Genomic DNA, 12,478 nt, shown 5'->3' on the forward strand with positions numbered 1-12,478 from the left:
ATCCCCCAGAATAAAACAAACAGAAAATGAAAAACGTTCTCATTAACCCTGCACACAACAGTGCCAACTGGTTTCCATCCCTCCAAACTCAAACAGTCCATACACACCTACGAGAACCCCCGCGACAACTTTGCCATCAGATTACTCAAGTCTGGTGTTTCTATACAAATGTTGTGAGACAGAATTACACAGCAAAAGACAACAGGCAGAAGACACACAAAGAGCATGTAGATTCATCAATAAAACTGTCCTGAAGGTTTGTTATTCTACAAAATAAACTCATAGTGGGATTTAACATCTTGTGCACATTCCGTGTTCACAGTGCGCGAAATCCCCACATTTTTAGTTTTGGTGAAAATTAGTAATCCACACATTGGAACACAAGAAATCAACAGTTTATTTCTATATGACTGAAAATCCACATCTCTCCGTGCATATGTCTCATCATCATCTCTCTCCGTCAGCATAGACTGTTTAAAATGCCTGTGCTCTTGTAAAGGGACAGAGTGCTAGTTTTATTCCCACTGTAAAAAAAAACAAACACATTTTCTCTCATTAATTCGCCTTTAGAGATGAAGCACCGAATGAGACGTAATAAACTTGGCTAAATCCCAGTTATACATGTGTCTGGAAATCACAAGCTGCTCAATGTCCAAAATGTAAGTATATATTTAATTAGGTAATGTTTCAAAACGTAAACATTAATTCAACATTATAATGCTGTTTGATATGAAAAGAAGCAAGATCACTATGACTATTAGACTATTATTATCAGAGCTGTTCAGCTGCAGGGTGAAGATGAATATTTGAAAAAGTCTACTTCATTTCATCCTCATAAAACACCTGTTACATGTCTCATTTCTGGACCATACAGGTATTTTTGTTTTTGTTCTTCGTATATCAGTTAGTGTTGGTCTTGTTTGGGTTGTCTGATTTCATGTTATATACACATTGTTAATTCACAGATTAGGCCTAATATATACCTACTGTATATTACACATTACAACCGATTTAGTAGCAAGTCTGTTCTCTCAGCCAATAATTAAATCTTTAACTCAGTGAATGTATCTTTGATCCTTCTTGTGAAAACACTACACATGGGCAAAAGTTGCATGACAGCATGACTATACGGGTGACCGAAAACCCATCATCTCCTCCACAGAACTCTTGGCTTAAAAGCACATGTGTAAATGGCAGGAAGGCTGAGGTTAATTTGATGTATTTATGAATTGATATCTGTATAGCACATATATGGGATTACATAAGGCATAAATCATATCTTGTAAATTATAAATGTGATTCAGTTTTGGGGGACATTGTGTTTTAATTTTTTCTCACCCCTTTTTCTCCCCAATTTGGAATGCCCAATTCTCAATGTGCTCAACGTTGTCATGGTGGCATAGTGTCTCACCTCAATCTGGGTGGCGGAGTACAATTCTCGTGTCTGAGACCATCAATCCATGCATCTTATCACGTGGCTTGTTGAGCACGTTACCACAGAGACATAGCATGTATGGAGGCTTCAATCTATTCTCTTCGCCATCCACACACAACTCACCACACGCACCACTGAGCGTGAACCACATTATAGTGACCACAAGGAGGTTACCCCATGTGACTCTACCCTCCCTAGCAACTGGGCCAATTTGGTTGCTTAGGAGACCTGACTGGAGCCATTCAGCACGCCCTGGATTCGAACTTGTGACTCCAGGGGTGGTAGTCAGCGTCTTTATTCGCTGAGCTACCCAGGCCCCTGAGGGACATTGTATTAAAAATATAAGAAATGTAAAAAATATTTATCTTCGAACATATTTTTAAAGCAATGATGGTAAAAACAGCTATTTGTCATTTTTGTGTTGGGGCCAGTGAAAATTTTGCCAGGGCCAGTAAAAATCTGAAGTACTGGCCCGATCCTTTGCATTTTGCCCTGAGTGACATAGCAGACTTTTCTATTTTTCTCTCTTCTTTTTACAGTCCTACTTTTTAGGAATAAAACTGATGGAAAGGAAGATGTGTGAACTTAACCGTTATCTTCTTTCTCTCTCTGATTAGATATTCTTCCCATGGCTGGTCACTTGACCAGACCAGCATATTTGCACTGGTGGATGCCTTTGTCCAGAGATTTAAAGATCTTATAGAGGTAAGTAAAAGTTGCAAAATGATGTACACAAACACACTCACAAACTGAACTTTATCAACACACTCAGAAATGTTTACACCCAACATTCGCATGCCACATCTAGAGAATATCCTCTGAGGTTTCTCAATAGTTCACATCTCTCTGTCTCTTTATTGTTTTAATTTGTTTCATATTTCCTAGGACTCCTGTCTTTTATAAGATCTTTATTTTATAGTACGTGTTATTTTTATATTAATTCAGCACTTTTTCAACACTTTTTTGCTGTGTGGTCCTACCCATTCCTCTCAAGTGTTTTCATGCTGTTATAAGCATGATCTTTCACTCTTGGGTTTATATATAGCCTCTTTTCTACCATTGGGCCGAACCGTTCTGTGCACCGGGAGGAACGGTTCTAGTAGCATTTCCACTTGAGCACGGTTGCGAACTGTTCCCCGCATGGATTTCTCGGCATGGTTAGCTAACCATTCTTAACAGTATTCAACCGTGCTGGTTAAATGGCTTCAGTACATGCCGACTCATGATTGTGAATTTGCCAACACCAAGGTAACTCCAAGTTGTTTTTAGGCAGCTGGCAAAGTTCACTATGGTGCGGTTAATAAAATGAAAAAAATTAATAAATACAAAAATGCACCTAACTGCACATAACAACAAAATTAACTGTGGTTATTAGTTGTAGTTATTATTACCTGTGGAAAGATCTTGTTCTCAGTGGAATTAAGCTACATACTGGACCAGACTTTCCAATGGTCAAAAGTCTTGTGGTTCACAGATCACACTTGCTCTCTCTTTTTCAGGTGTGTGAGTGCCAGCAGCAGTTTGCTCGTTCTGAAGAGGAGGAGCGGATGCCGTTGCCATGCTTTGCAGGACGTCAGGGTTCAGAGGTCACTCAGAGGCTGCTGTACATAGAAGCAACTTTTGACAAGATCCTGCAGGCCCTGCACTCTGTTAAGGACATCCTAAGCATCAGAAACAACTCTTGGCATAATGACTTCCGCAGGTGCTGTATGTTTGTGAATTGATCAGAGAGAGAGAGAGAGAGAGAGAGAGAGAGAGAGGGTTCTGTGCAGTAGATGACTTAGATTTTTATAATCTGCAATCTTCCCATATGGCTCTTAGAGACACCTGTCTATACCGGACATGACTAATGTCATTTTGAGGCTGTTTAGACTGGAACTGAAGCTGCATGTCACCTGAGAAAGTTTACTGTCCACGTAACTATTTATAATATAATATAATATAATTGTAACTTAATTCAATGGAAACAAACACACATGACGGACATGTCCATAAACGATCTCTCTCTCCCGCACAATCCTCCACAGTCGGCCTTTATCCCTCTCGGAGGCTTGATTAGCCTGATAAGGTACCGGGTGTGTAGAATCACGACCCGGCCCCACCCTCTGCCCTGCCACAATAATATAATTAGTGCTGTCAGCCGATTCATATTTTAATCGGGATTAATCATATGATTTTGAAACTGCTGAAATTTGACTCTAAATATACTTCTTTCCTGTCAAAATGCATTTAAGAAAACAAAACAATATGTAACAATATAATGCTTTATTTGTCAAGTCAAGTTGACCCAAAGTTCTTTTCAGATCAAACAGATTGATTTAAAGTTAAATATATACATAATACATAAATACAAAATTTTAATTCATGTATTTATCCATTTCAAAATATTCAATGATCTTTTCAAAAGCTACAGAATAAAAATATGTTTTTAAAGAAGATTTAAAAATGGCTAATGATTAAGCTGACCTCACATGTAAAAGAGACTATAATATATAAGACTATATATATAAGCTGCCATAGATTAGGACCTATCACAGAAATGTAAGCACAGCATAGTTCTAGCGGGAAGACTAGCAGCTGTACATCATCGCACCATTAGCTGGGTAATTCCCAGCCAATCACATGTAAGCCATTGCTTTATATGTCTGCTCACAATCTATCACATTGCTGTTTCAGCATTCTAACACAGCAAACTCCACCACCCCACCACCAGTTGAGTCCCGTCCTGCATGGGGGTAGGCTCCTCGCCCCTGCCTCCTATATCCGGCAGGTTATGACGGTTCCGATCACAACTACTTCGGGCCTACGCCAAAGAGAGCCATCACTTTTCTGTTTTATATTCATCAAATAAATGTCATCTTAAATTTCACTCAAGTCTGCATATCTTCCTGATAGAAAAAGCATGATCACACTTAGATCTATAGCGGCAACGAGGAACCCTCAATAAAAGTTTATCAGAAGACCTGAGCACTCTGGTGGTGGAGTGAGGGTGTAGAAGGTCATGAAATATTGGGGCGCGAGACCAGATAGGAATTAAAAAATTTCACAGGAAGCCACTGTAGAGATATAACACATAACACATCAGCTTCATAGTAACACATCAGCTTCACTGTAAGGCTCACAGGGAGTTGCCTCTCTCCCTCAATATGGTGCTGGCATGGTCCTTTTATGCCGCTCTTCCCAATCTTACTACAGTTAGAGTCAGGTGTTAGTCTTTCATTTAATTGTAAGAAATTGTTTGCCAGCCAATGTTTAATATCTTTGAAGCAATTTAGGGCGTTCTCAGATGAACAATTCTTGTCTACACTCACTGGGAAATTAAATTGGCAATCGTCAGAATAACAGTGATAGGATATGCTGCTACTTTTCCATGCCTTCCAAAGTATAAAGATAGAGTTGCACTAAAATAGCACCAATCCAAGTAACATTAAACTTTTCCCAAAACCCAAGTGTTAGTTTGTCTAAGTGAAAGAATTAGTCCCCTCATATGTTGCATATTTATTGCTATGGGAATTACATTTCTTAAACTCTCTTCATCCACAATTTTAGTCAGTTGTCAGACTGTGACTGTCCACATTATTACAATTGTGAAGCCGTGTTCATGATTCGCATCAGGGTGTCAGTGCCTGGGTCAAGCACTGCTTTGAAATACACAAGAAAACTGCTTGTAGGCAAAAACGTCTCATTCTGCCTTTTGGTCATATTTAAGATTTGCCATGCTTCTGTGGTAAATAAAAATCCACCTTACTTAGGCTTAAATACTTGATTTCTGTCAGAAGTTCCATCTAGGCTTGTTTTGTAAAACAAATAGCGGTAAAGGTACTGCAAGCGATTTTAGCCGTTCTTCTTCCATGAGACTGAGCCGTTGGATTAGCCACGGCCCCTCTTTCCAAAACCCTGCACTCCAAAGATACCAAATTAGCTTTATTGAGACCGACATTGTGCAGAAACAGTTGTTAAAAACAACAGCAGCAAAATGGCACCCTCAACTGACAACTGTTATGAACAGTATGGCTTAAAAATGGCTGTAAGTCTCAATAATACACTTCAACTACAACACTGTGAGAACATGCAAAATTGTTAATAGGTCGAAAGTGTCATTGTCTGTAGCCCTCAGACACATATTTGTTTGCTGTTTACAGAGTCTAGAGTGGTCAAGAGACAGTGGAGATATCTTACAACACTTATTTCAGTAATATCTCTCAAGGAGTAGGAAAATTTTTTGCATATTTTTCCATGAAAATATCTTTATAATGGCTTACATCACCTTTAAGAAATTTCCTGTTTTCACTGTTGTGTGTGTTTGGGGAGTGAGCGTCAGTGTAAACGCAACGCAAAGGTTCCGTTTACGAAGTATTAATGGTAAATTGCGATTAAAAAAAATTATTATGCGCTTAACCTTTTAAATGTATAATATAATTAGAGCTGTTGGAATTAATGCGTTAAACCATGTGAATAATTAAAAAAGTTTAACACAAAGTTTAATCGCGATTAACACATTTATCATTAATACAGCATAAACCAGCATAAACACTTGTTGGGAGGGCAGAACCTTTTTAATGTGTCCGCCTGGAGTCATTACACTGACATTACACACCACAACAGTGCTTCCCTGTCAGTGATAAAATTATGGAGAAAAGACCTCTTAGCGCTATTATTTGTGTACAAAACAAGTCCAAATGGGACATGTGTTAGAAATCAAGTATTTTCAGCACATTTTAATTACCACTGAAGCACGGCAAGTCTTAACTATAACTCCGCTTTTCCTGTGGAGTTCATAGCGGCACTGGACGCTGGCGTTGACGCTCAGATGTAACTGCTGTAACAAAGCGAATAGTCACAGTCTACCGGCAGATTCATATCGTGGAGGACGAGAGTTTAAGAGATTGCCCACTGGAATACTAAACCTATGGGGACTAAAGCCATCTTTACACAGCAAAGGTGGCACAGAAGCTGCATTTTAAATTGTAAATATGCGTATTTTCACAAAGCAGGAGTAAATAAATTTACATGGCAGTTGCAAATGCATAAATAATGAGAAGAATAATTAAAATGTAAAATTATGAATATAGAAATATATAATAAATGAGAATATGAATTAATACTCAACCTATGTGAGGACTATTCTTTCAATAAGTCAACCTCCCAATTAGACTTTGGGAAACGTTTAGTGTTACTTGAATTGGTGATATTTTAGTGCAATGTTTGGATAATGTTAATAAGGCATTATATTGTTACATATTGTTTTGTTTTCTTTCCTAAGATGAAAAAAATGCATTTTGACAGGAAGATAAGTACAGCAGTGGCCAAAAGTATTGGCAGTGACATCAATTTTGTGTTTTGCAAAGTTTGCTGCTTCAGTATTTGTAGATTATTTTTTCACATGTTTCTATGGTATACTGGAAAACAATTATATGCATTTCATAAGTTTTAAAAGCTTTTATTGGCAAAAACATTCAATATTTGCAAAGAGTCAATATTTACAGTGTTGACACTTGTTCTTGTTCATGCTGGATATCAGCTTCTGGTCCAAATCCTGACTGATGGCGATCCATTCTTGCCTTATTAGTGCTCATCGCCTTTTGAGGATTGACCACAGGTTCTCTATGGGATTAAGATCCCGGGAGTTGCCTTGCCACGGATCCAAATTTCAATGTAATGATCACTGAGCCACTTCATTATCACTCTTGCCTTGCATTCTTTATTCATGGCAGTGTTTTTGGGCAGAATTGTGAGAGAACCCACTCCCTTGGATGAAAAGCAACCCCACGCATGGATGGTCTCAGGATGCTTCACTGTTGGCAAGACACAGGACTCATGGTAGCGTTCACCTTTTCTTCTCTGGACTATCGATATTCCAGATGTCCCAAACAGTCTGAAGGGGGCTTCATCAGAAAAGAACTTCTGCTCTCCAAACCTTGTACTTCCTGCAGAATTTCAGTCTGTCCTTGATGTTTTTCTTGGAGAGAAGTGGCTTCTTTGCTTCCCTTCTTGACATTAGGCCATTGTCCAAAAGTCTTCGCCTCACTGTGCGTGCAGATGCACTCACACCAACCTGCTGCCAATATTGAGCAAACTCTGCACTGGTGGTGACACAATTCCGTAGCTGACTCCTCAGGAGGAGACAGTTCTGGAGCTTGCTGGACACTCTTGGATGTCCTGAAGCCTTCTTCACTGCAATTGAACCTCTCTCCTTGAAGTTCTTGATGATCCGGTAAATGGTTCTTTCAGGTGCAATATTCTTTGCAGCAATTTCCTTGCATGTGAGACAATTTTGATGCAAAGCGATGATGGCTGCACGTCTTTCTATAGAGGTAACCATTGCTAACAAGAACACAATGATTGGAAGCACTTCTTCCCTCCTTATAGCAATCAGTCTGCTCTTATAATCCAATCAGAATGATATTTATTTCACCTGACTAGTACTCATTCACAGAGTAGTGAAATTATGTTAGCTGGTCATTTTGTGACGGGCCAAAAAAAACTGTGAAATTTGGGTTTTTGTGATAAAGTTAATTGTTTTTGGCCAATTAAGCTTTTTGCAATTATTTAAAATGCATCTGATCACTCTGCACAATAATCTAGAAACAATGTGAATCAACACCACAACAACTGAAGCAGAAAACTTTGCGAAACACAAAATGTATATCACTGCCAATATATTTGGCCACGGCTGTATATATGGTGTCAAATTTCAGCATATTCAAAATCTGTGATTAATCACAATAAATACAAAAATAGGCAATTAACACGATTGAAAAAATCGTAATATAATATAATTTGTGCTGTCTAGCCTCAAGCTTACAGCTTGAGGTCTAGACAGCGTATTTGTAGTGTATTTGAATTAAGATGTAGCGTTTAGGGGTTTCAATGAAAATTTGCTAACTGGTTAGGTTAACGGTGCTGTGTTATGCTGTTAGCTTAGCTGTACTGTGTTGACAATATGGCGTCGGCAGGTTGCGCATGTGCGGTTAGTTGCCCCGGAAGAGTCTCTTTAGGACTTTCCGTGAACATTCGATGGCGTTGAAGTTGCCATACATTTCTTCCATATTGAATGAAGAAATGATGATGAACTGTGGTGTTCATTGATGTATTGATGCCTGCCGGACTGCAACCTCAGGGTTGGACCGGGTGGTCCCGGTCCCACACGAACAGCAGAAGAGAGTCAGGGGAAAGAGAGTGAGTAAGAGGCGGGACGTGTCTTTTAAGTTCTGCTGGAGGTCCCTCCTCTCGAAAGGTGCAATTTCCAAGCGGGAAATGTTTCTTTGTTTGGAAGCTGACTCATTTGCATATTTGGGGCTAGTTTAAGCCCCTTTGTGCTCTGATTAATATAGAAAACATACAATGCATGCTGTCAGAATTATATATTTATATACCGTTGTGCAGGATGTCACACAAGGATTCATTTGGTAGGAAACATGATACTAAATCATTTTACATTAGCTGGTAGTCCTGTAGTAAGTCATGCATTAAACAGTATACAGTACAAAAAAACAATGTAAAAAAAAAAGTAATGATCCTATACACAATGTCCTGGGGATATACATGTGAATTTATTGACAGTTTGTCTATACATTAATAAAGAAAAGTCTGTTGTTCTGGGCTTTGAGTTAATTTCTTTTGGGGGAACGATTGCTCTGGCATGCAGCTAACCTCCCCCGCTTGGAATGTCACTGATGTCCACTAGATGCTGGACCTTGTAAAGACAGTGTTAAGGCTTGATAATGATCAGTGGGGGAGCAGACATCTCTGCTTGGTTAGACCTTTGCTTGTTACAATCTTGAGACTTCTGTTGGCTTATTCATTAAATGATGAATAAATGTGTGTGATTGGTCCAGATGCTACATTGGTCACTTGGTATGACATGGCATGGGTTATCTTAGAATAGCGATATCATTTTACACATAAATGTAGTATTGCTACAAATGCATACCGACATACATAAGTTGAAAAGCAAAAGATGTTTTAACACAGTAGGTCAGAAATCAGAAACTTCACAAGCCAACTTTAATGCTACAGATATAATTTATTCAAATTAAAGTGGAAGGAGTAGCTGTGTAGTACATCAAAAATAATGAAAGGTATTTGCATAGTAGACTTCTCCATTGACTATAATGGGAGCAATCAAGTTTTGTCACGTTGTGACGCATGGAGTAAGATTTCTGATGGCCTGTCTATCAGTCAGTCAGTCCTTCTTGTCCTAATGTATATTTATATATGTTTGTCAATCTCGACTGTTTATTGGCCTGCTGGCCTGATGGGGATTTCCATGCATCTCATATTAGCATAGCTTCATAAATATGCATATACCGACCCACATATTTGGATCATATGGATTTTTTTGATAAATATTCTGCCAAATGTGTAGCAGGGAGAGGATCAGTGTCCCTCTGTATATGTGTGTGAGGTTTGCATGCCACTATTGTCATCCACAACAGTGTGTGACAGCGGGCAGTTTGGCTGCTTATCTGAATACCATCATGATATTCTACTGGACAGAGGTGTGTGTGTGTGTGTGTGTGTGTGTGTGAACCCGGACTGCCATCACCCTCTAAAGACTATCCCCAGTACCCCTGCCCCAGGCACTGCCGGACCTTGGGAAAAAGAGCAGTGTGTGAGTGAATGTGTATATTTGTGTCTGATGGCTGTGATGGATTGGGGCAGAGGGAGGTCATGGGGTTGGGATATTGTTGCCAAGACAAACAGCTGTGCTTGTGTCTGGGGCAGGTGTTTTTTTATTGTGCCTCAGCATGTTGACAGCACCCAAATCAATACAGGCCTCCATTTATGAATGTGTGTGTGTGTGTGTGTTTGTTTTAGGCTTTGAATAGAGGCCACTGGTTTGTGTTTGGAACATGCTGAATAGCTCTGCCCATTTCTTTGTTGTTTTACACCTTCTGTTTATCTCTGTGTGTATATGTAGATTTTGTGCTGAAGTCAAAGATCTGGAGGTGATGATACAGAATTTGATCACTTCGGCCTTTGAGACTGTGAACAGTGTAGAGGAAGGAGTACAGCTGCTCGACGTGTTTCAACACCTGTCTGCAAGAGAGGTCTTTCCCACACACACACACGACCTTCAATTCACACTCACTTTGTCTCCTCTTCTAAAACCTTACACACTGCCAGACCAGCACTCCTATCTCAGAACACAGTGAATACAAAAGACTCCAGATGGACAGACCACACACAGACTTCTGATGTCACTTCCTGTTCTCTTTCATTCATTCAAGAGTTCAGCCGCAGATGTCAGGACCTCACACACACATACATCATTCAGTCCTCTGCTCTCACACCTGTGTCACCTGTGTCTTAGTGGACTCCACAGTATAATATTAGGATCAGTTTACCTTGTTAATCACCTTCAGCTCACCTGACTTTTCCCTTCACTTTCCTGTTTCCCCACTCTTTTCTCTTCTTATTCTCTTTCTTTCCATCACTCAGCTTTGCGGTTTTAATTTACCAAGTGCTTTATTAGCATGTGCTGTACAATGTTTATGTAGAATATTGCAAAAACATCAACAAAGATAACAAAAATAGTCACTGGCACACACACTAAACAAAAATCAAATATATAACATTTAGCAAGACATTAGTGAAGAATATTAAATAGGCACAATAAAATAGAATTCCATTGAAGAGAGGTCACAAGTGTGTATATCTGCACTTTTACAATGCTTTGAATGTGGCTACTCCAATCACATAGTGTGTCTTTGTCTCATTCTGTCTCTCTTTTCCTCTCTCAGGCCATCAAGCGGACCATTGACAAAAAGACAGTGGATATATATACTTTGTTTAGTGCTGAGCTGGTTGTGGTCAATGAGATGTTGGCCAGGATGTCTTCTTTGAGTCCTGCTCAAATGCCCCAATATGCAGGACAAGCCCACTGGGCACGCGCCCTCCGCACACGGATAGAGAGACCCATGGAGGTGAGATTCTGTGTGTATGTGTTATAAAGACATAAACAGACAGATAAAGACATGTTTATTAAACATATAAAAATTATACTACATTTAAAATATATATACTGTATGAAAATAAACTCACTCAAGTTTGGAAGCAGCTAACAAGCAAACGAAACTCTAGCATCAAAGAGACTTTAGTCAATTCAAAGATCTAGAGTCAAAAAGGGCACAACAAGGTTTACCATATTAGGTCAGAGCAGCACAAGTTCATGAAAGAAGCTCCATCTGGATGTGTATTTAGAGACCACAAAAAGCTCACTATTCAGCCCATACCCTGTGTAGGTGAACTCTATTGGGCTTTATGGACAAATTAATTCAATTTCAGCCCAACATCTCCATCTAGTTGAAGGTGTTACAGAGCAGCTTACCTAGACTGACTAGCTCTAGATCAGAACAGGGTGGAGTGTCAGAGGCCATCACGGGGCCAAAGCAGAGGCCCTGGAGCCCAGCCAGGATCCAGCCACACAGGCCCTAATACTATTAAAGCCAGCCGTTCCTCCACTTAGTCACTCTCTCTTTATTTCTTAACTTTTACATTTCACTCTGTTTTTCTTTTTATTTGTCTATTATTCTCTACCTCTCTCTTATTTTCCCTCTCTGTCTTTCTCCTCAGTTTGCTTACAGAGCACAACACTTCTCCATTGTGTTTAAATTCATTTTTCTGCCTTCATAAAGAACACAATTAAGAGCAGGCATGAGCTTTAATTGGACACAGATATGATTGTGTTGTATTTCCCCACAAATTACTATCCTGAAAAGCTTACGGAAAAACAAAGGCAGAAACCAGTGCTTAATGACGGCCATGTGCGACGGCCTGATTGGGCATCATAGAATGAGTTTACACATTTACTGCATATTAACTATTTCTAACATGAGCATTGTTTTGTCTTTGTTTGCTTTTGTGCGTAATGTGTTTAGCGTTGTTGTGCTTTGGTGGTGTTCTAAATGGTTATGACCTTGTTTGTGAGTAGGCAGATCTCTAGATGTCTGTTTGTTTGTAAAGTATGAGGTGTGTGTTTCACAGAAGGGTCTGCATTCTCTCTAAGCTGTTCCCATCTGTGCGTGTTTGTATACTTAA

The 12,478-nt window shown here is 39.4% G+C and overlaps 1 protein-coding gene across 1 annotated transcript in view; it reads left to right on the forward strand.

Moving 5' to 3' along the window:
- Positions 1-12,478, forward strand: part of dnah2 (dynein, axonemal, heavy chain 2) — a 259,741-nt gene that overhangs the window by 61,441 nt on the left and 185,822 nt on the right. The window contains exons 9-12 of the mRNA XM_052139940.1: positions 2,053-2,140; positions 2,935-3,137; positions 10,359-10,488; positions 11,182-11,364. Of these exons, the coding sequence (XP_051995900.1) occupies positions 2,053-2,140; positions 2,935-3,137; positions 10,359-10,488; positions 11,182-11,364 (604 nt within the window). The remainder of the gene's footprint in view (positions 1-2,052; positions 2,141-2,934; positions 3,138-10,358; positions 10,489-11,181; positions 11,365-12,478) is intronic.

The sequence above is a fragment of the Xyrauchen texanus genome, chromosome 2 (assembly GCF_025860055.1).
Source record: "Xyrauchen texanus isolate HMW12.3.18 chromosome 2, RBS_HiC_50CHRs, whole genome shotgun sequence".
NCBI lineage: Eukaryota > Metazoa > Chordata > Actinopteri > Cypriniformes > Catostomidae > Xyrauchen > Xyrauchen texanus.